General features: G+C 51.0%; 1 protein-coding gene across 11 annotated transcripts in view; it reads left to right on the top strand.

The window, feature by feature from the left end:
• SLC5A10 (solute carrier family 5 member 10) overlaps positions 1-24151 on the top strand; it is a 77929-nt gene that overhangs the window by 11827 nt on the left and 41951 nt on the right. For 6 of the 11 annotated variants that reach the window (XM_080679962.1, XM_080679955.1, XM_080679956.1 and 3 more), the window contains exons 2-7: positions 14158-14229; positions 14481-14585; positions 14972-15031; positions 15878-15982; positions 22799-22904; positions 23218-23298. In XM_080679962.1, coding sequence (XP_080536088.1) covers positions 14158-14229; positions 14481-14585; positions 14972-15031; positions 15878-15982; positions 22799-22904; positions 23218-23298 — 529 coding nt within the window. The remainder of the gene's footprint in view (positions 1-14157; positions 14230-14480; positions 14586-14971; positions 15032-15877; positions 15983-22798; positions 22905-23217; positions 23299-24151) is intronic. The other 5 variants (XM_080679961.1, XM_080679965.1, XM_080679964.1 and 2 more) reach the window with 3 other exon arrangements.

Here is a 24151-nt window from a genome sequence, read left to right as displayed (position 1 = left end):
GACCTCCTGGTTCATAGGTCGACACTTAACCACTGAGCCATGCCGGCCAGGCATTAGTTCACTCTTTTTAATTTTTTAAAATTAATATTTATTGTTGAGATTATTATAGATACCCCTCTTTTTCCCCCCCATAGCACCCCTCCATCCGGTTCCCATCCTGCCCCAGGCCCTTGCCACCCTATTGTCTGTGCCCACAGATAATGCATACATGCATATAAGATCTTTGTCTACTCTCTTCCCGCCCCTCCCTTTTTTCTTCTGAGAATTGTCCATTTCCATACCCTTGATTCTATTCTATTCACCAGATTATTCTGTTCATAAGAGTTTTTATTTGTTTGATTTTTAGATTCAGTTGTTGATAGATATGTATTTGTTGCCACTTTGTTGGTCATATTTTTTAACTTAACCGTTTTCTTCTTCCTCTTCTTAAAGAATACCCTTCAGCATTTCATATAATACTCGTTTGGTGGTGATGAACTCCTTTAGCTTTTTCTTATTTGTGAAGCTCTTTATCTGACCTTCAATTTTAAATGATAGCTTTGCTGGGTAATCTTGGTTGTAGGTTCTTGCTATTCATCACTTTGAATATTTCTTGCCACTCCCTTCTGGCCTGCATAGTTTCTGTTGACAAATCAGCTGACAGTCGTATGGGCACTCCCTTGTAGGTAACTAACTGCTTTTCTCTTGCTGCTTTTAAGATTCTCTTTGTCTTTTGCTCTTTGCATTTTAATTATGACGTGTCTTGGTGTGGTCCTCTTTGGATTCCTCTTGTTTGGAGTTCTTTGTGCTTCCTGGACTTGGGAAGTTTTCTATCATTATTTCTTCAAATAGGTTTTCGATATCTCTCTCTCTTCTTCTGGCACCTGCATAATTCAGATGTTGGTATGCTTGAAGTTATCTGAAAGGCTCCTTACACTCTTTTCATATTTTTGGATTCTTTTTTCTTTTTGCTCTTTTGGTTGTGTGTTTTTTCCTTCCTCGATTTCAAATCATTGATTTGATTCTCAGGATCCTCTACTCTACTGTTGAATCCATGTATATTATTCTTTATTTCAGTCAGTGTATGCTTAATTTCTGACTGGTCCTTTTCCATTTTGTTGACATTCTCACTAATATCCTTGAAAGTCTTACTAAGTCCCTTGCAGCAGTAGTTGCCAACATTTCGGACCTCATGGACCACCAGCGGTCCGCGATCACCAGTTGGCGACTGCTGCCTTGGAGGTTTCTAGAAGATTCTTGAGTAACTTTATAACTATGGTTTTGAACTCTATATCCAGTAGTTTGCTTTCTTCCATTTCTTTCATTTGTGACATGTTACTTTGTCTCTGCATTTTGGCTGCTTCCCTGTGTTTGTTTCTATGTATTGGGAGCTGCTAAGCCTCCTTGAATTGATAGAGTGGCCTTGTATAGTAGATGTCCTATAGGACCCAGTGGCTCAGCCTCCCCAATCACCTGCAGTGGACACTCTTGGTGCACCCCTTTGTGGGCTGTGTGCACAGTCTTGTTGTGGTTGAGCCTTGATTGCTGTTGGTATCACTGGGAGGAATTGACCTCCAGGCCAATTGGCTGTGGGGACCAGCTGCTACTGCAGTGGGAGATCTGCTGTGCAGGAGACACCCTTATGGAGCAGAACTTGCTTCAGTGGGGTTTTGGTGCTCACTGAGTCTGCCCCTTGAGCATATCACTTATGGATGTGAAGAGTTGTAATCTGGTATGGTCTCACTCTGACCACTGGGTACACTACTCTTGGGTCTCCAGGGAGGTGCCAAGTCAGCCACTGCCTGGGGCTATCCAGCAGGAGCTACAGAGAGAGCTGCAGATTTCTCCTCTTTGTATCGGGTTTGGAAGTGCCCAGATGAGGCCCAGCTGTGAAGCAAGACAGGCTGGTGCTGGTGCCAGGTCTTGGGGTTTTTATTGATAGGTTGGGGGCTCCCTGATCCAGCTGCAGCTTGTTTAACAGGTTTTTAGTCTTTGAAAGGACAGGCCATTCATATGCAAAAGCTGCTGCACACAGCTTGGGTGGGGTTGTAAATGGGGTGGGGCAGGGTCTCAGGGAATCACCAGGGCAGAGAAAACAGAGATGGCTGCCAGTCAGCCCTGCACCGGGGAGGTCACAGCACGGAACAATGACCGCTGCCAGCACCTCCATCTGGAAGAAAGCTGGCCCCGCGTTCCTGCCCCGATGCCAGACAGTCCAGTTTCTCCCCGTTTGTGTCTGGGTCCCCCAGAGCCTCACCCGACACTGGAACTCAGAGGAAGTGGGGGCTTGTAAATTCAATTCATGGTGCTGGCCTTTTAAGAGGAGCAGCTGGGTCTCCAGCAGCCTGTGTGTCACTCAGCCCCAATCCGCACTGGTTTTTACAGTCCGTAGTTGTTATGGCCCATAGGGACTTCTTTCCCCAGCTCTGGGATCCTGAGATGGGCATATGGTATGTGACTGGGACCCCTTGCTCCTTCCTCATGGAGGCCTCCCCAGAGGTGATCTCCCTCACAATTAAAAAAGCGGCACACCTGGGTGCCAGACCAGCCCGTTCTGTACCTCCACACCTCCTACCAGTCTCAGTGTGCTTTCTTCTTTACCTCTCTAGTTGTAGTACTTCCATTCAGCCAGCTTTCAGGCAGTTCTGGATGATGGTTGTTCTGTATTTTAGTTGTAATTTTGATGTGGTTGTGGGAGGCAGTGAGTACAGGCATTTGCCTATGCTGCCATCTTATTTCTCTCAGTAGTTCACTCTTAATCTCCTTAATAGCATGCTTCATTTCCAGGATTTCTGATTAGTTCTTTTTTTAAAGTTTCAATCTCTTTGGTAAAGTGCTCATTTTGTTCATTGATTTATTTTCTGAGAGCATTGAACTGCCTGTCTGTATTTCCTCATATTTCATTGAGTATTTTCAGAACTGCAAATCTCTGTCATTTATGTCATATATTAGTGGCCCGATGTACAAATGAAGATTCGTGCAAGAATGGGCTTTTGTTCCCCTGGCTGCTGGCACCACCTTCGCTCTGGCCAGAGCTGCCTTTCCCCTCTGTCCCAGAGCCGCCTTTCTACCTTCTTCCCACGCTGCCCAGAGGCCCCAAGCAGCTGGGGTGGTGCGGAACACCTGTGTCTCACCCCTCCCCTGCTGCTTGGTGCCTGAATATGCAAATTAACCTGCCATCTTTGTTAGGTCGATTTGCATACTCACGCCTGATTGGCTGGTGGGCATTGCGAAGGTACAGTCAATTAGCATGTTACTCTTTTATTAGGTAGATTTCCATGTGGTATAGGTTGCTTCTGGGGATTTTTCCTTTTCTTTCTCATCATCCTTGTTATCATGGTTATTCATGGTATTTGTTGTTCTCCTTTGCCTAGGCATTTATATCTATATCCAGTAGTTTGCTTTCTGGATATATATGGCTGATAGCAGCTTCCTCTGAAGAGGTCTTTCTACTATTTTCTAGTAGATGGCACTGAACTGCAAGATTTTGTTTTCCTCTGTGATCTCCCTGTCAACCTCCACAGCTTCTGTAAGAAAGTACAGCTGTGCTGCTTGGGGGTGGGGTTTGTTTTGCCCTCACTATAATGGTGACCCCTGACCTCTGTGGGGTTTCACCCCAAGTACCCCACCTGGGTATCAGTCACAGAGGGAAATAGCAGTTCTACTGCAGTAGCTCTTGGTTTACAGATAATATGTTCCTCCCTGACTCCAAGGGCAATGGGAGGCAAGTTTTGGGAGTCCAAGTGGTGGCAGTCCTCTGTGGTTCCATTTCTTTGTCTGAAACTCCACTGCCTGGTCCAACAGTGGAGCTGCATGGCCAAACCCTGTGCTTTGTCAGGCATCTGCTGGCTCAGTCACTGTTTGCTCCCTTGCTGCTCACCCTGCTGGACTGCTCCTCCAGTCCCTCCCCTCTTGCATCTCTCTGTTCCTCTGGTGGAAGGAAGCACCTGCTACTGCTGGCTTCCTCCACTCTCTAGGTAGAGCCTTGAGCTCCCGGCTGCAGTGCTGCACCTGCAGGCCATCTGTGCTTTCCTCTCTTCTTGTGTCCCAGTTTATTCTTGGTTGCCCACCTTTAGATATTTCAGTATGCAGGTCTCTCAGGCATGGGATTTCTTTGTTAAATTATAGTTGGTTAAGTTGTTGAAATTTCTATGATCTCTTTAATGTATTGCTGGATCTGATTTGCTAATATTTTGTTGAGGATTTTAGCATCTATGTTCATCAGGGATATCCTATATAATAAAAGGGTAATATGCAAATTAACCATCACTCTGTCACAAATATAGCGGCACCCATAGCCACAAGATGGCAGTGCCCAGTCCCTTCAGCCCCGCCAGAGTCCCCCAGTCCTGCAGGGGGGGCGGTGGTTGCTGAGAGCGGGCAGTGTGAGCGACCTGGCGGAATGCTTGCTTCATTGCCACAGCAATGAAGCAAGCATCCCGCCCCAGCTGCGGAGGGCCTCTGGGCCGCAGAGAGCCTCTGAGCAATGGGAGCAAAGCAGCCAGGCCCCGCATAGAGCAGAGAACAATGGGGAGTGGGCCTAAGCCATCAGGGCTCCCGGATAGGAGAGGGTGCAGATCGGTCTGAGGGACCCACCCCCCATGCACGAATTTCATGCACTGGGCCTCTAGTTGGCCTATAATTTTTATTCTTTGTAGTATCTTTAATTGGTTTGGAATTAGGATAATGCTGGCCTAATAAAAGGAAGTCTTCCCTCCTCTTGAATTTTCTGGAGTAGTTTGAGGAGGCTAGGTGTTAGTTCTCCTTTGAATGTTTAGTAAAAATAGCCTGTGAAGCCATCCAGTATAAGACTTTTATTTGCTGGGAGTGTGAATGACCCATGTCCCGCGTGGTTCAGGGTTCAGAGTTCGGGATCTGGAAGAGGGGCCACATGCAAATGAAAGAGATGAGAAAAGAAATAATAATTTGGAAATTGGAGGGCCAGGTGGGAGCCCAACCCAAGAGGAAGGACTCCGCTTGGGCTCAGGCCTTGCCTTGCTTTTGTTCAATTTGGGATACACCTATAGCCCTTAGGCAGGCAATTTCCAGTAACAGACTATCTTATCAGTAAGGATTTACATGACTGTCTGGTGGGGAAGTTGCTTCAGCTACCATTGTCTTGACTAAACAGTGGGTGCATAGCTCTGACCTTTGCCAGGGGTCAAGGGTCACCAGCATTCCGGGCTCCTTGTCCACACCTCTCTGCTAGTGAAGACAATACGTGGTTTCCCACAGGGAGTTTTTTTTATTACTGCTTCAAATTCATTAGTTGTTACCGGCCTATTCAAGTTTCCTGATTCTTCCTGACTGAGTTTTGGAAGATTGTATATTTCCTGGAATTTGTCCATTTCACCCAGGTTGTTCAGTTTGTTGGCATATAGTTGTTCATAGGTTTTTTTTGTTTTGTTTTGTTTTTACAATCCTTTGTATTTCTGTGGTGTCAATTGTTACTTCAACTCTTTCATTTCTGATTTTATTTATTTGGCTTCTCTCTTTGTTTCTTGATAAAGTCAGGCTAACGGTTCATCAATCCTGTTTATCTTTTCAAAGGACTAGCTCTTGATTTCATTGATCTTTTATATTGTATTTTTATTTATTTATTTTTTAAAAAAATTATTTTATTGATTTTTTACAGAGAGGAAGGAAGAGGGATAGAGAGTTAGAAACATCGATGAGAGAGAAACATTGATCAGCTGCCTCCTGCACACCTCCTACTGGGGATGTGCCCGCAACCAAGGTACGTGCCCTTGACCAGAATCGAACCTGGGACCCTTCAGTCCACAGGCCGACGCTCTATCCACTGAGCCAAACCGGTTTTGGCAATGTTGTATTTAGTCTCTTTGCCATTAATTTCTGCTCTGATATTTATTATTTCCTTTTTTCTACTTCTTCTGGGCTTTTCTTCTGGTTCTCTTTCTAATATCTTATTTGTGGGTTTAGGTAGTTTAGTTGATGTTTTTCTTGTTTTGTGAGGTAGGCCTGTAATGCTATGAATTTTCCTCTCAGAACTGCTTTCGCTGTGTCCCATAGCTTTTGGGTGATGGCACATCCATTTTTATTTATTTCCAGGAAGTTTTTTATTTCTCCCTTGATCTCATTGTTAACCCATTCATTGTTTAATAACATGCTATGTAGCCTCCATGTGTTTGAATGTTTTTGAGATTTGTTATTATAGTTGATTTCTAGTTTCATGTCATTGTGATCTTAGAATCCAATATAATAAAAGCCTAGGTAGCATCACACCCTTTCATGACGCCCTCATGCGATGTTGTCAAAGATGGCTGTGCGCACAGCAGAGGCAGGCCCTGGGGGCCATTTCTCACAGTGAGGCCTGGGGGTCCCACAGCTCTGCATGGCATGGAGGAGGCTGGTCCCGGCAGTCAGCGATCCGGCCGGCAGGGGAGGGCAGTTGTGGGAGATCAGGCTGGCAGGGGAGGGCAGTTGTGGGTGATCAGGCTGGCAGGGGAGGGCAGTTGTGGGCGATCAGGCCGGCAAGGGAGGGAAGTTAAGGGCGATCAGGCTGGCAGGGGAGGGCAGTTGGGGGCAATCAGGTCAGGAGGGGAGCAGTTAGGCGTCAATCAGGCCAGCAGGGGACTACTTAGGGGGCAATCAGGCTGGCAAGCAGAGCGGTTTAGGGGCAATCAGGCAGGCAGGCAGGCGAGTGGTTAAGAGCCAGAGGTCCTGGAATGTGAGAGGGATGTTGGACATCCCCCGAGGGATCCCAGATTGGAGAGGGTGGAGGCCAGGTTAAGGGACACCCACCCCATGCACAAATTTCATGCACTGGGCCTCTAGTCCTATACACTGAGTGGCCAGATTATTATGATCTTTGAATGCATAATAATCTGGCCACTCAGTGTAGACTGACAGAGATGGGATTTTAAAATAAGGTTTTTCCATGTATAAGAACTGCATTGTGGGTAGTTAGAAAGAAGCAGAGGACTTAATAGCCAGAGGCTGGGGGCCACTATCTCCTGGTCCCTCGACATATCAAGATTTGCAAGCTTTCCCTTATACATAAGTACACTGAGTGGCCAGATTATTATGCATTCAGAGATCATAATAATCTGGCCACTCAGTGTATAATAAAGAATTAATATGCTAATTAGATGGATGGCGGAATGACCTTCTGGAACAACCTTCCGGAACGACCAGTGGGTTGGGGCAGGGCCGTGGGGCAGAGAGGCAGCCAGGGCCATGAGGCAGCTGGGGCTGCAAGGGCTGGGCCCCTTGCCCGAATTTTGTGTATCGGGCCTCTAGTATACTTGATATGATTTCAATCTTATTGAACTTGTAAAGGCTTATTTTGTGTCCTAACATGTAGTCTGTCTTTAAGAATGTTCCATGTGCACTTGAGAATAATGTATGTTCTGCAGCTTTGGGATGAAATGTTCTATAAATATCAATTAAATCCATCTGATCTAGTATGTCATTTAAGGTTGCTGCTTCCTTGTTGATTTTTTTGTGTATGAAAAATCTCCAGTGATGTCAGTGAAGTACCCTACTATGACTGTATTGCTGACAATCTCTCCCTTAAAGTCCTCCAGGATTTTTTAAATAATTTTTTTATTTGCTGAATCCAGATTGGTTTCTAGTGCTCTGAGTATACATCAGCCTCTTTTGTACTTTGAGGCTTTTATTTTTATTTATTTATTTTAATATATTTTTAGTTGATTTCAGAGAGGAAGGGAGAGGAAGCGAGAGATAGAAACATCAATAATGAGAGGGAATCATTGATTGGCTGCCTCCTGCACGTTGGACCGAGCCCACAACCCAGGCATGTGCCCTTGACTGGAATCAAACCTGGGACCCTTCCTCCGCAGGCCAATGCTCTGTCCACTGAGCCAAACCGGTTAGAGCGAGTCCTCCAGGAATTTTTAGATATATTTACATGCTCATTTATTGGGTACATATATATTTACCAGGGTTAAATCCTTTTGTTAGATCAATCCCTTTAGTATTATGCAATGACCATCTTTGTCTCTTTTATCACCGTTGTTTTGAAGTCTATTTTCTCAGATATAAGTATTGCTATCCCCACCTTTTTCATTTCCATTTTCATGGGAAATTTTCTCCCATCCCTTCACTTTCATGCTGTGTGAGTCTTTTGTTCTGAGGTGGGTCTCTTGAAGAGAGCATATATATGGGCCATTTTTTAAAAATCTGTTGAGTTACCTTATGTCATTTGATTGGAGCATTTAAGGTTATTATTGATAGGTACTTATTTATTACCATTTTTATTCTTTATGCCTATGCTCCTCTAGTTCTATATTTCTTCTTTTTTCTTCCAACAGTCCCTTTAGCATTTATTGCTATGCTGGTTTAGTCGTAATAAGCTCATTTAGCCTTTTTTTTTTTTTTTTTTTTTTTTTTGGTCTGGGAAGTTCTTTATTTTCCCTTCAATTTTATTTATTTGTTTATTGATTTCAGAGAGGAAGGGAAAGGGAGATAGACATAGGAACACCAATGATGGGAGAGAATCATTGATCAGCTGCCTCCTGCATGCCCCACACTGGGGATCAAGCCTGCAACCTGGGCATGTGCCCTGACTGGGAATCAAACACATCTTGATTGGGTCTCTCTCTGCCTCTTGAATTTGTGTGACTTTTTCCTTCACCAGGTTTGGGAAGTTTTCTGTCATTATTTCTTCAAATAGGTTCTCTACCCGTTGATCACTTTCTTCTCCCTCTGGTACTCTGATGATGCAAATGTTGTTACAGTTCATATTACCCCAAAGTTCCCTTAAATTCTTGTCATACTTTTTTTCTTTTTTAAAAATATATTTTTTATTGATTTCTGAGAGGAACAGAGAGTAAAAGAGAGTTAAAACATCAATGATGAGAGAGAATCATTTATTGGCTGCCTGCTACATGCCCCACATTAGGCATGTTCCCTGACCGGGAATTGAACCATGACCTCCTGATTCATAGGTTGATGCTCAACCACTGAGCCATGCCACTCAGGCTGTCATCATACTTTAAAAAAAAATAAGTCTTTATTGTTCAGATTATTACAGTTGTTCCTCTTTTTTCTCCCCATAGCTCCCCTCCAACCGGTTCCCACCCCACCCCATGCCCATACCCCCCACCTATTATCCTCATCTATAGGTATTCAATTTTTGTCCAGTCTCTCCCCACACCTCCCACACTCTTCCCCCTGAGAATTGTCAGTCCACTCCCTTTCTATGCCCCTGATTCTATTATATTCACCAGTTTATTCTGTCCATCAGATTTTTTTATTCACTCGATTTTTAGATTCACTTGCTGATAGATATGTATTTGTTGTCACTTCATTGTTCATAATTTTTATCTTTACCTTTTTCTTCTCCTTCCTCTTCTTAAAGAATACCCTTCAGCATTTCACATAAAACTGGTTTGGCGGTGATGAACTCCTTTAGATTGTTCTTACCTGTGAAGCTCTTTATCTGACCTTCAATTCTGAATGATAGCTTTGCTGGGTAGAGTAATATTGGTTGTAGGTTCTTGCTATTCATCACTTTGAATATTTAATATTTCTTGCCACTCCCTTCTGGCCTGCATAGTTTCTGTTGAGAATTCAGCTGACAGTCATATGGGTACTCCCTTGTAGGTAGCTAACTGTTTTTCTCTTGCTGCTTTTAATATTCTCTCTGTCTTTTGCTCTTGGTATTTTAATTATGATGTGTCTTGGTGTGGTCCTCTTTGGATTCTTTTTGTTCAGGGTTCTCTGCACTTCCTGGACTTGTAAGTCTATTTCTTTCACCAGGTAGGGGAAGTTTTCTGTCATTATTTCTTCAAATAGGTTTTCAATATCTTGCTCTCTCTCTTCTTCTGGCACCCCCATAATTCGGATGTTGGTACGCTTGAAGTTGTCCCAGAGGCTCCTTACACTATCTTCATATTTTTGGATTCTTTTTTTCTTTTTGCTTTTCCAGTTGGGTGTTTTTTGCTTCTTCATGTTTCAAATCTTTGACTTGATTCTTGGGATCCTCTAGTCTGCTGTTGGATCTCTGTATATTATTCTTTATTTCAGTCATTGTATGCTTAATTTCTAGTTGGTCCTTTTTCATATCCTTGAGGGTCTCACTAAATTTCTCCAAGGTTTCTAGAAGATTCTTGAGTAACCTTATAACCGTGGTTTTGAACTCTATATCCAGTAGTTTGCTTTCCTCAATTTCTGACATTTGTGACCTGTTTCTTTGTCTCCACATTTTGGCTGCTTCCCTTTGTTGATAGAGTGGCTTTGTGTGCTAGGTGTCCTATAGGGCCGAGTGGCTCAGCCTCCCTAATTACCTGAGGTGGATACTCTTGGTGCACCCCTTTGTGGGCTGTGTGCACAGTCTTGTTGTAGTTAAGCCTTGATTGTTGTTGGTATCACTGGGAGGAATTGACCTCCAGGCCAACTGGCTTTGAGGATCAGCTGTGTCTACGATGGGACAACTTCTGTGCTGGAGACACCCTTATGGGGCAAGACTTGCTTCAGTGGGGCTTTGGTGCTCACTGAGTCTGCCCCTTGAGTGTGTCCCTTATGGATCTGAGGAGTTGTAATCTGGATGGTCCCACTCTGACCACTGGGAGATCCAAGGAAGTGCAAATTTAGCCTCTGCCTGAGGCCACCCTGCAGGAACTACTGAGAGATCTGCAGATTCATCTTCTTTGTTTGGGGTTTGGAGGTGCCCAGATGAGGCCCAGATCTGCACTTTACTTTCGCACCTCCTCTGAGTCTCAGTGTGCTTTTTTCTTTCCTTCTAGTTGTAGAATTTCCACTCAGCCAGCCTTTCTGTGGTTCTGGATGATGTCCATTTTGTCTTTTAGTTGTAGTTTTGAAGTGGTTGTGCAAGGCAGCAATTTCAGGTGTTTACCTATGCCGCCATCTTGGTTTCTCCTCAAGCACCCAGATTTGGTTCTCATTGGTCGGTTCCTATATCGAATCTCTGTATATTATTCTTTATTTCAGTCAGTGTATGCTTAATTTCTAATTGATCCTTTTTCATATCCTTGAGGACCTCACTAAATTTCTCGGAGGTGTCTAGAAGATTCTTGAGTAACCTTATAACTGTGGTTTTGAACTCTATATCTTGTAGTTTGCTTTCCTCCATTTCTTTCATTTGTTACATGTTTCTTTGTCTCCGCATTTTGGCTGCTTCCCTGTGTTGATAGGGTGGCTTTGTGTGCTAGGTGTCCTATAGGGTCCAGTGGCTCAGCCTCCCCAGTCACCTGAGGTGGATGCTCTTGGTGAACCCCTTTTTGGGCTATGTGCACAGTCTTGTTGTAGTTAAGCTTTGATCGCTGTTGATATCACTGGGTGAAATTGACCTCCAGACCAACTGGCTGTGAGGACCAGTTGTGTCTACAATGGGAGAACTGCTGTGTTGGAGACACCCTTATGGGGCAGGACTTGCTTCAGTGGGGCTTTGGTGCTCACTGAGTCTGCCCCTTGAGTGTGTCTCTTATGGATCTGAAGAGTTGTAATCTGGTGTGGTCTCACTTTGACCACTGGGTGCACTGGCTCTTGGATCTCCAAGGAGGTGCTAAGTCAACCCCTTCCTGAGGCCACCCTGCAGGAGCTACAGAGAGATATGCAGATTCCTCCTCTTAGTTTTGGGTTTGGAGGTGCCCAGATGAGGCCCAGCTGTGAAGCAATGCAGGCTGCTGATGAGCCTTAGGCCTTCTTTTGGAAGCTCTGGGGTTCTTTGACCCAGCTGCAGTTTGTAAGGTTAGGTTGCAAAAGGCCAGGCCATTCATATGCAAATGCCTCTGCGCACAGCTTGGGTGTGGTTGTAAATTGGGTGGGGCGTGGCCTCAGGGAATCACTGGGCAGTGCAAACAGCAATGGTTGCCCATCGGCCCTGCCCCGGATAGGTCCCTGGGTCTCTGTGTCCCACGGCCCTGTGCAGGAACAATGAATGCTGCGACCACCTCTGAGAGAAAGCCACCCTTGTGTTCTGGCCCGATGCCAGGCAGTCCAGTTTCTCCCCGTATGAGTCTGGGTCCCCAGAGTCTCACCTGGTACTGGAATTCAGAGCAGCCGGGAGTTTATATCTCCCTCCCGATGGAAAAAGACCACAGTGTACTCAATTGCCAGCCTGTTTCTGTGCGTGCCTCCGTACCTTCACTCTTCCATACTTCTGCACCTCCTACCAGTCTAGATGTGCTTTTTTCTTTCCGTCTTTTGTAGAACTTCCTCTCAGCCAGCCTTCCCATGGTTCTGAATGATATCCATTTTTTTCTTTTAGTTGTAGTTTTGATGTGGTTGTGTGAGACAGCAAGTTCAGGTGTTTACTTACCTATGCTGCCATCTTGGTTCCTCTCTGTCATCATACTTTTTAAGTGTTTTTTTTTTTTTTTCCTTTTTGCTGCTCTAATTGAGTATTTTTTCTACCTTGTCTTCCAAATCACTAATTTGATCCTCTGCTTTCTCCAGCCTCTTTAAATTCCTTCTAGTGTCTTTTTGATGTCAGATATGGTATTCTTCATTTCTGACTGGTTCTCTCTTATTCATGGTTTTTCTGTCCTTTTTAATGCTGATGTCATCCCCACTAAGTTCCATGTAGTTCCCATTAAGTTCTTTGTAGTTTTCACTAAGTTCCTTGAGCATCCTTATAACCATTAATCTGAAATCTGTGTCTGATAAATTGCTTACCTCCATTTCGTTTAGCTCTTTTTCTGGAGAGTCCTTTTTTTTTTCATCCATTTCATTTAGGGGTTATTTCTTTGCCTCCCCATTTTAGTTGTTGCTTTGTGTTTGTTTCTACGTATGAGGTAGAACTGCTATGACTCCCAGTCTTCATGGGTGGTCTTTTGTAGTAAATGTCTGGTGGGACCCAGTGGTACAAGTCTTCTTGACCTCCTGAACTGGATGCTCTAGGATTGTCCCTTTTGTCACTTCTTTGGGCTCTGCTGTTGTAATTGGGTCTTTCTAAAACATATATATTTTTATTGATTTTAGAGGGAGAGAGAGAGATAGAAACATCAATGATGAGAGAGAATCATTGACTGGTTGCCTCCTGCATGCCCCCCACTGGGGAGTGAACTCACATCTGGGCATGTGCCCTGATCGGGAATCAAACCATGACCTCCTGGTTCATAGGTTGACGCTCAACCACTGAGCCACGCTGGCCGGGCATAATTGGGTCTTGATTGTTTTTTCCCCATTCTTTGGTGGGATCTGCTCTCAGGCTGGCTGACTGTGAGGCTCAACCCCGACCATGTCATGCGAGCTGTTGTACAGGTACAGTTGTTCTAACGCTCCACCCAGAAGTTAGTGTCCCCACTTGTACAACTGGTATGACTCTGTTGATTGCTGTGCTTAAAGGACATAGTCTAGCCCTGGTCAGGTGGTTCAGTTGGTTGGAGCATTGTCCCGATACACCAATGTTGCGGTTTCACTCTCAGTGAGGTGAGAAATGAGTAAAGCTGCAGGAGATGAGCCAGGAGTCAGAATGCAGAAATCAGAACTGGAGTGAGAACTGAGAGGAAGCTGTGTGTCCTTGGAACGTTTGTTAATATCTTAAGCGTTAATTTCTCCATCAGTTCACTCTCTGTGAGGAGAGAAGCTCTGTGATCCATTTTAACTGTTTTAAAGTAAACAATTCAGTGGCATTTAGTGCATTCACAATGCTGTGCAACCACCACCCCTATCTAGTTCCAAAATATTTTCATTACCCCAAAAGGAAACCCCATACTTATTAGCAGTCATTTTCTATTGCCCCCTCTCCCTGGCCCCTGGCAACCACTATCTACTTTTTGTTTCAGGATTTACCTATTCTGGACATTTGTATGAACAGAACCACACCACATGTGGTCTTTTGTGCCTGATTTCTTTCACTTAACAGAATGTTTTCAAGAGTCAGCCATGTTGTAGCATGTGTTAGTATTTCATTTATGTGGTTGGATACTATTCCATTGTGTGGAGAGACCATGTTTTGTTATCTACTCATCAGATGGTGGACATTGGCTGGTTTCTACCTTTTGGCTATTGTGAATACTGCTGCTATGAGCATTCATGTGTATGAGTTTTGTCTGAAAGCCTGTTTTCAGTTCCCCTAGATATGCACCTAGGAGGGGAATTGCTGGACTATGGAATAATTGTATGTTTAACTCTTTGAGGAATGGCCAGACTATTTTCCACAGCAATAGCACCATTGTACATTCCTTCTAGCAATGCACAGGGGTTCCAATTTCTGCTCTATTCTTGCAGTCCTCCTGTCGAGCCAGCAGGAACACAGTGAGCGGCTACTTCCTTGCGGGCCGGGACATGACATGGTGGCCGGTAAGTGCACCCTGACTCCTCCCACCCCTCCTTCTATTGGGGCCACATCTGACCTCCAGGTCAGCCAGCATCTGCATCCTTGAGGTCACTGCCCAGTCCAGTTTAAGCAGGTGGTGATGGGGCAGGCTGAGGCTGTCAGGGGGTCCTCAAGCTGAGGGTATAGGAGTGGGGTCCTGGAAATTGTGGGAAGGGTGGGGACTTTGGAATCTGGATGGCTCACAGCTGATTCCTTCTCCTCTCTCCCCCACCAGATCGGAGCCTCCCTCTTTGCCAGCAGCGAGGGTTCTGGCCTCTTCATTGGACTGGCCGGCTCAGGCGCAGCTGGAGGCCTGGCTGTGGCAGGCTTTGAGTGGAATGTGAGCTCCCAGAGAGTGGGTACAGGGTGTGGGAGAGCACAACCATCCTGCAAGGCCCTGGATAGGGGATCCACTGGAGTTCACACCTCGATGGCCAGAGGGGCACCTCTTAGCAACTTAGGTCTGCCAGTGTCCAGCTGTGTTCTATGCAGCAGTGTTCCTGGGGAGGTCTGGTCTTCAGAATGCCAAAATGCTGGACAGACCAGCAGGAAGGCAGCTGCTAGCCTAGGCTCAGGCCATCTGTTTACAGAGGTGCAAGGAGGGGAAGGGGCTGGCCTGAGTTCTCCTGGCAAGTCAGGCCTCCAGTCCCCTGGTCCCCGTTTCTCCTATGGAGCAGGGCTGTGGGGCTGTGCCCACTGTCCTCACCCTGCCTCTGTCGCCCGCAGGCCACCTATGTGCTGCTGGCCCTAGCGTGGGTTTTTGTGCCTATCTACATCTCCTCGGAGGTAAGTCTGCTCCTGGAACCTTGCAGCAGCCTCCCTTGGGTCGGGTCCTTGGTCCTAATTGGTGGTGGTGATGGGCACGACCCTCTGGCTTCACTCACAAGTTGGCAAACTCTCCAAACTGTGTTTATTATTATGCAATTAACACTCCTATCAACCCAGCAAAGCAGGCCCCTGGGATGTCAGCCAGGGTACATTCTCTGTTGGTTTGCATGCTGCATCTTGGAGTCCACATCTCAGTGGCCAGAAGGGCACTCCCAGCAACTTAGGTCTGCCAGTGTCCTGATGGGTTCTATGCAGCAGTATTTCTGGGTCACACAAGCCACACACCTGGACAGCACACCTGAATGGCACATCAGGGTGGCACACCTGGGTATTACACCTGAGCTGCACACCAAAGTGGCACACCTGGGCTGCGTACCTGGACTGCATACCTGGGTGGCACACCTAGGCAACACTGTCCTTGCCTCTGCCCACTCTTTTAGCCCCAGCTGAGCAGTCACTAAGTCTAGGGGATCCCATTTCCTGGATGTCTCTCAGTCTGTCCCCTGCTCTGCCCCTCACAGTCACCTTCTCCATTCAACCTCACATAACTCATCTGGTTTTGTCCTATAAGCTTCCGAGCCTGTCCCTCTGTCCCCATCAGCAGCCCCTCCAATCCATTCCTCTTGTCAGTCTTGAGCAGCCCACACAAGCTTGCCCGCCACGCCCCTGCCTGAAACCCTCAGATGAGGTGACACTCTTTGCCTGGAGCTCAGTACTCAGTGTGGGCCCGGGCCTGCCCTTGAGCAACTCCCAGCCCGAGTGCTGGTGTGGCCTCAGGAGAGTGACCCTGTCCGGCCTCCCCAGATCGTCACCATGCCTGAATACATCCAGAAGCGCTATGGAGGCCAGAGGATGCGCATATACCTGTCTGTCCTGTCCCTGCTGCTGTCTGTCTTCACCAAGATATCGGTGAGCCGCCCCACCTCAGCTTCTAGCCAGCAGAGCCTGGACACATCCCACGCCGGAGGCCCCTCAAACAGACCTGATGTCCTCTCACCCTTGTTTAACATCTGGGGAAACTGAGGCCCAAAGAGGGACAATGCTGGCCTAAGGTCACACAGTGAGTTTGTGACAACTGGTCCAGGGCCCCCAGAGTGGAGGCTCAGCAGCCAGCATAGTTGGGGGAAGAATGTAGGTTCTATGACTCTTGATTCACTGCAGGTTCTAGATATGGGGTCCCAGGGGGGTACTCAGTATCAGAGGTTGGTGGTGGACATCCCTGGTCAGCCTCTGGTCTTCCCTGGACCTGAACTGAGGTGAGCAGGACTGCCCACGAGGGGGCGCTGAGAGCCCTCCTGGTCTTGGCTGAGGTTCAGAGGCTGCATGGAGCCCACCTTCTGCCTCTCACTGTGGCTGGTCAGCACTGTCACTAGCTGGTCCCCAACAGCACCCCGCCCCCTGGCCCCCCGCCCCCAGCATTGGGGTGCCATCACAGGCCTCTTTCCCTGGGGGCCTGGACCTGGTCCCGCTGGAAGGGTAAGATCAGAAAGCACATCAGAATTCCAGTCAGCACTTGCTGGTGGCTTTCCTGTCCAAATTCCTGATTTTGCAGGTAGGGAGTCAAGGCCCAGGGAAGGCATGGCCTGGTCTTAGGCTTGCTGGTGACGTCATGGCAATGCCAGGCCTGGCTCTCACTCCCCTGACGGGGTTCAGGAGAGGGGACCTGGCTGTGTCCTGGGTCAGCCTGCTGTCAGCTAAGTGAGCCTGGACAAGACCTGAGACCCGAGACCCGAGACCCGAGCCTTGGCCCCCGAAGGTGGTGGACTGGCCGGCCTGCCTCCTAGGCTCTGTGCAGGGGGGTGGGGTGGCACGTTGGAGGCGGGATGTGCTCCGTGAGTCTGGCCTTCTCCTTAGTGGTGCTCACCTCCTGGGCCTTTTTCAGGTCGGCTCTGGGCCTGGAAAAACCCAGACATGCCATGGATTTTGTGGAGGGAGTGGAGGCCTCATTGGTCAGCCAGGAGCTGCAGGCAGGGCTCCCTGGAAATGCGGTCCTGGGAGAGTGACTGCTCCTCAGTGGCCCCGGGGTGCCTTGGGACTGGCCTGGGGTGGCCTGGGACTGGCCTGGGGCGGTCTGGGACTGGCTTGGGGCCACCTGGACCACATGGGCTCTGACTGGGGGGTCTGACCTGGCATTTGACCTGACCCTCCCCCACCTTGGGCCTGGGGACAGTGGTCGGCAGCCCTCTGCACACCCTGGGCTTTGTCTGGGCCTGGCCTCTACTGTGCACCCACAGGTCAACTCCGGGGGCCCCAGAGCATCTTGTTCTTGCGCAGGTTTCCGGGACCTGTTAACAAGCAAGCATTGCTCTGCCTTCCAAAGACAAGGTGCTCTCGGAGTATCATGAGGTTTCTGGCTCAGGGTTTCCCTTTGGAGACTGGAGGGACCTGCTCTGTACTGCGCTGAAGGTCCAGTTTAGAATTTCCCACACATGCGCTTCCTCTCCGCATCCCCGGCCCCTGTGCCAACGCCTCTCCTGGGACCAGAGGCTCAGAAACAGATAAGACCTGGCCCCTGCTCTAAGGTGCACCAGAAGCTGCGCTCCAGTTCTCACCAAACAAACCTATGTGTCATCTGGCTGTGGGGCTGCCATGTCCGCCCTGGCCAGAGCGCGACAGTGAGTGGTGAGGCTGGAGGTGCTGATGGTCAGGGGTCCAAGTACCAAGCGGCGCTGGGGGTTAGGCAGGTAGTGGCACAGTCAGGCTGGAGTTAGTGCCTCTGGCCCCTCCCAGAGGACAGGCCAGAGGGCGGGAGGCAAGAGGAGGGGAGGCCCCCTGGGTCTGCAGGGGCCAAGTACTGGGTCTAGGGGGTTCTTTTATCCCCCGTGTCAGCCTATTGGTAGTCTGTGGTAAGGTTTATGTCTCACACTCAGAACAACCTGAAATGGGCGGCTTGGGTGAACTTTCAGAATGACGAACGGTTAGGTGGGAGGTCCTCAGAGACTTTCTTGTCCTGCAGCCCCAGTTTATAGATGAGACAATTGAGACCTAGAGAGTGGCTGCACTTGCTGAAGGCCATGCTGAGTCAGGCAGAATCACAGTTAGAACCCAGGCCTCTGCCTCCCAGGCCCGCCCTGACCACTGCCTGCTGTGCCAAAGCAGCCACAATGGGATACTTGAAGCTCCACTTTGTGATGAGGGTGACTCAGTTTACCCACCTATAAGATGGGGAGCAACCCATTGACGTCAAGGCTGGGCTTCAGCACTGATGCTGGGGTTGCCCAGGTGAAGCAGAGAGGGGGCTAGAGCCCTGGCTGATGGCCCCGGGTGGAAGCTGTTTGCAGGCCTGTGCCCAACTGGCCTCCAGAGGCCCTGGCCTCCCTGGGCTGAATCCCAGGGATGTCCAGGTACTGCACTCCCAGGACCCATCCCAGATACAGCCTGTCCAGGAAGACACCACAGGGCCTGCCTGCTGCCACCCCTCCAAGGGGACCCATGTCTGCAGAGAGAACATGCGACGTCAGGGTGCAGAGAGCACCACTGACCCTCGGATGGGGCTGAGGGAGCCAAGGTCCAGCTCCATCATGTGGCTCTGGGCCCATCTACTCTCTGGAAAGTAGGGAATCTTGGCATGACACATTAGGCCACTTGGAGTCAAGGCCAACTGAGCCTACACGGTCCTTCACGATGCAGCCCCTGCTATGTCAGTGACCTCACCGCTCCCTCTTCTCCCTGTTGCACCTGGCATTCCAGCATGGCCTCCTTGCAACCTCCTGAACATGCCAGGCATGATCCTACTTCAGGGCCTTGGCACTTGCTATGGTCTCTGCCTGGAACCTTCTTTCCCTGGATAGCCACATGGCTCACTCCCTGACTTGTCTCAAGTCTTTCAAAGCTCACCTTCACCATGAGGGCTAGCCTGCCCAGCAGGCCCGGACTCCCTGACCTGCTCCCTCTTTTCCATCCATGAACTATCTTGCAGTATGCTGTACAGTTTGCTTAGAATGTCTGTTGTCGCCCCCATTTTTTCTTTGTTCATTGATGTATCTCCAGTCCCACATCATGGGAATTAATTAGATAATATATGCCAGGGATCAGCTATTTTTATGTTTTTGGTAGAGGGTTAGTAGTAAATATTGTGGCTTTGCAGGCCACATGCAAACTAGTTGACCCTTCAACAGCCTGGGTTTGAACTGCACAGGTCCACTGCTACATGACTTTTTTTCAGTAACTACGCAGTTGGCTCTCCATTTCCTGGGTTTTGCATCCACAATTGGGAGTCCACGGATGTGGAGGGCCAAGTGTATGGATTCCTCTTACTCCACATATATCAGGGACTTGAGTGTCAGTGGACATGGTGTCTGTGGGGTCCTGGAATCAATCCCCCGCAGTACCGAGGGACTGGAGTTAAGTCTCAGGGGGTCAAAAGTTATAGGTGGATTTTCAACTGCACAGGAGTCAGGACCCCTAGCCCCCAAGTTGTTCAAGGGCCATTTGCCTTTGACAACACCAGTGGGCATGGCGGATTGGTCTGTGGGCTCCAGTGCCATCCCTGACACAGTTCGTGCTCAGCGGTGCACCAGGCCGGGGCTGAGCCTGGGCGATGATCTCTTTTCTGGCTCTCAGGGAGCTTATGTTCCAGACAGATGAGATAAGTACACAGACCAACGCAATCTCAATAAACAGTGAACGTGCGACAAAAGCAGCGAAGGCTGGCCTGCCGTCTAGAGTGAGAGTAAGAGAACGGGAGTGGGACCAGGCTCGTGTGGGAGATGAAAACGCAGGGTTTGCAGCAGCTGAAGGTGGGGCTGGAGATGCGGCCGCAGCGGGGAGCGGGGAGCAGTGACAGCAGGGCTGCCCGGGTGGCTTTTACTCTGCACGCAGTGGTCATGCAGCCTCCGGGTTTCCCTGGCACCAGCCACGCGCAGGAAGGCAGCGCGGGGGGGTGGGGGGGGCGGCGGCTGAGGTGATGGGGGAGGGAAGGGGAAGGGGGGCTGAGGTGGGAGGTGATGAGGGCGTTGGCCGCGGGACTGTCCTGCAGCTGTGGCTGGTGGGTCTGGTGCAGGGAGTGTGGCAAAGGGGAGGGTTTCTGCAACCCTGAGGGATGGTTATGGCCCTGGTGAGATGGGCCAGGTGTGGGAGCGAGGGACACTCAGGATAATCTGGGGGAAATCACCACGCCTGCAGCTTCTCTGCTAGCACATGTGCAGGGGGCACGCGCTCGCTCCTGGGGAACCTGGGCCCAGCAGGTCCACCCAGCGGGAGCTCGGCGGGACAGCCCCTCTTGCTGCCTGGGCCTCACTCCCTGTCCCTCCGTGTCCTGGGCTCTGGGTGTTTTTCAAGCTCCATGAGATGGTGCCACAATGGGGTCCGCTGGCTCTAGGGACCTGGGAGCTCAGGGTCCCCAGGGCCAGCCCAGCGAAGACTGCAGCCATGGCCCCGCCTGGAGACAGCAGGGCTTTGGGCAGCGTTTCCCTCCATAGTGCGCTTCCTTGTGGGGAAACCAGGTCGGGACACCCACCTGGTAGGTAAGCCGAGCCTTAGAGATTCTCAGAATAAAGCGCTGTGGCGTGTGGGCGCAGGGTAGGTGTGCCAGGCACCAGCGGGCACTGCTTGGGGAGGGGGCCTTCCGGAGCGGCAGTGTTTCTGAGGGGAGAGGGGAAGCCCTGTGGACAGAAGGCACGGTGTGAGCGCCACCAGGCCTCACGCTTGGGGAAGAAGTAACAGGAAGTGGCAAGGACAGTTGGCGAGGAGTGAGTTTGGGGTCAGATCACGGAGCAGCCCCCACAGCGGGTCCTGAGTGAGGGTGGGCCAGGGGCTCTGCCCAGCAGACCTGGTTAGCCTGTGCCCTTGAGAGTGGCCTTCCTTTGAGCCTCCTGTCCCTGCTGCTGTCCTTGCATCTTCTCCCAGGGTTTTGCCAGCAGGGGCGACTCCCTGTGGCTTCGCCTCTATCTGCGCTTTCCTGGGCCCAGGGAAAGAGGCAGAGGGGAGTGGCCCGCGGGGGGTCCAGAGGGGATAGAGGAGCTGAGTGCTCCTGCGGTCTCCCACCCATCCCCCCTCCATTTCATAGATAAGAGCCAGAGGCTCGGGGTGAAGCAACCTTTAGCTGGGACAGTTGACCAGGGACACAGACCCAGGTCCCTGCAGCTCTGGGTTTAGGGCTCTGAGCTTCTACCAGGTTGCAGCTTGCCTGGATCTGCCGGGGAGAGTTCTGGTCAGCTTAGACACCGAGACGGACCGGGTGTCCCTGAAATTGCTCTGGTGACAGCAGCAAGCCTTTGCTGGACGCTGTGTGGGACCTGGAGCGAAGACAGGGCATGTCCCACCTCCACACTGTGACCTGCGCTGTCTGCTGCTAACCCTCTTTGGGGCCTGCTGCCACGGAGGGAGGTGGAACTGGCCTTGAGTGGAGAGGGCGGCGGGACCTGGCAGCTGGGGAGTGACTTCTGGAGGATGAGATGGAGACTGGGTGAGCCAAGGCCGGGAGGCAGCAAAGTGCTGGGCGCTGGGTGGTGTGGCCAGCGTCACCTGTGCTTAAAGGGACGTGTGGCCGGAAGGTCAGGCACAGGCCAGGACTCCGCTCTGAGGGCAGCTGGGGTTCAGGGAGGGTCTTTTGTGGTGGCCGGAGGAGCCTCCCGCCTGGCATCGCCACTCTCTACTTTCCTGGGTCTGACCTTGATGAAGTCCCTTCCCTCCCTGTGCCCCCGTTTCTCCTCTAGTCTCATGGGAGCTGAGGTAGATGCCTCAACGCATGCACACACGCACATACAAATACGTGTGCGCACACACGCACACACACGTGTTAGTCTCTGCACAGCTGGTGTCTTCTCCAAAAGAAGGTGAGGAGGAGCCTGGAGGCAGGCGCAGGAATGTGGGCTCTGTCCCTAAGGCCTGGGAGCAGGGGGTCTGCAGGCCTCACTCCCGGCAGTGCTGGCAGCTCCAAGTTGGACCAGGCGCTGGGGTAGCTCAAGGGTCTGGTGCCCTCTGGCCTCACAGACTAGCCCACAGCCCGGCTCAGCCTTCTCAGGAGCTGTGGCCCCAAAGGCTATTTCGGCTTGTCTTCCCTCTTAGCCAGCACGAATGGCAGGCCTGGAAATGGGCAGGGCCCTGCCCTTCTCTTTCTGGGCGCCCCCTGCACAGGGCGACGGGCAAGCTCTGGGAGGCCGCGTCCAGAGCGCACCCTGGAGCGCGAATTCTTGCCCCAAATGGGTCCTGGATGGCAAGGGCTGTGTCGAGCCCAGCCCCTGGGTCCAGCCTCAGCCTGACACACGGTCCTGACTTCAGTTCCAGTCCCGCCAGGGCATTAAGCAAGGCCACCCATTTCCCCCACCCACACTGATCTCCTCTTGGAGGCCCTGGCTGACAGGGAGCGGGTACACCCAGACAGGCTCTCCTGGACAGAGGCACGCTGCACGTGCACCTGCTTCCTGAGGCCTCTTAGTCTTTGTGGGCCTCCCCCAGGAAGCCCTCCTTGGGTCCTCCTCATCAAGGATCCCCAGGGAACCACAGGGCCAGGGCTCTGCCCTTACACCCTGCAGGGGCCAGATTCAATAGCAACGCTGCTCCCCGGTGGGCGTGGGTCACTAGGACTTTATCACCAATACTAGCATCCCTGCTGCATACAGTGCCATGGCCAGGACCTCCTCCGCCCTCACCCAGCTCCTGGCAGGTGGGGTCCCCTCCTCATCCACAGGGCGTTGAGGCCACTTGGGGAGTGAGCAGCAGCGTGGGGGCTAGCTCACCCTGCGGTCCCCTCGGGCCTCTACACAGATGCCTTTCCCACCCCAGATCGACCTGTACGCGGGGGCTCTGTTTGTGCACATCTGCCTGGGCTGGAACTTCTACCTGTCCACCATCCTCATGCTCGCCATCACCGCCCTGTACACCATCGCAGGTACAGCGCCAGGCCCGGTCGGGGGGTCATCCTGCAGAGAGGGGTCCTGACCGCTGGGCTGGGCGTCGGTGCCCGAATCCGAGAGGCCAGCAGAGCCCACAGGCATGAGCAGGAGGCAGGGCCACCTCCCCCCACAGCCCTGGACAGCTGTAGTCCGGCTGTGCTGGCCCAGCTTCCTGCTCCCACCGCTCACCCACCCGGGAAAGGGCAGGGCCTGGATGTGGAACAGTAGGCCCACCCGGAGCCCTGGAATCGCTTCCCGGTCCCTGCTCCCTCCAGACCAGACCCCTCCAACTCCCTCTCTCTGCCGCAGGAGGCCTGGCCGCTGTGATCTACACCGACGCCCTGCAAACGCTTATCATGGTGGTGGGAGCTGTCATTCTGACAGTCAAAGGTGAGGGCTACTGACTGGCAGGGCCGCCCAGCAGCATGCCCTATGGGGCCTGGGTGTCGGTGTTGGTTCAGAGGGTGAGGCGGGACCCAGGGCGGATGTGCAGATGCACAATGAGGCCACAAACCTGCCTGGGTGCCTGCTCCGATTGTTAAGAGCCATGTACAAGAGCCCCAGAAGCGCTGGGCAAGGCGGAGGAGAGCAGGGCGAGGCAGACCTGACCCTGGCAGGGGCTGTCCTGGGGCTCCGGGGAACTCCTCATTCCTGGAAGTATGCAAGCAGAGCCAGGACCCCACAGAGGGTGGCCAGGGGCCTTTAAAGTCTGTTCCAGACTCAGGTGCCCGATCCCGTGGTAACTTCTGCCTTTTGCGTCATGTTTGTACCTTTGCTCTGAGCACTCACCCCAGCCTGGCCTGGGCTCCAGGCGGCAAGGATGCTGGGGCCCAGAGTCTGGGCAGCAGACGTCCCGCGTGGGAAAGGTGGGGAGTAGGTCCTGGGTTCTCCTGTGTCCAGGCGTCTGTGTATCTGCTTCCTCTCAGACCAGGGGCCCGAGACCCTAGCACCTACTGTAGGCGAGAGGCCTGGGCGGCCAGGCCCAGTCTGCACAGAGGGGAGTGACTGCAGACACAGCCAAAGCCACAAGGAGCCAGGGCTGGGCCACGAAGGGCTGACCCTGAGGTAGACAGGAAGAGTGAGGGGTGAATGTGGTCTGGGCTTGAGGCCCAGCTGGGTGGCCCTGTGGCCTTGTCATGCCGGTCCCTATCCCCCGGGACCAGGTTCCTTTCTCAGGCCACGTCACTGCCAGCCACTCTCCGCCCTGCCTCCTTCAGAAGCCCCTGGGGCAGGACTTTAACAC

Source organism: Plecotus auritus, assembly GCF_963455305.1.
Source record: "Plecotus auritus genome assembly, chromosome: 7".
In the NCBI taxonomy this organism is placed as follows: Eukaryota; Metazoa; Chordata; class Mammalia; order Chiroptera; family Vespertilionidae; genus Plecotus; species Plecotus auritus.
The sequence above is the reverse complement of the archived record's forward strand: the minus strand, read 5'-3'. Positions and strand labels throughout refer to the sequence as shown.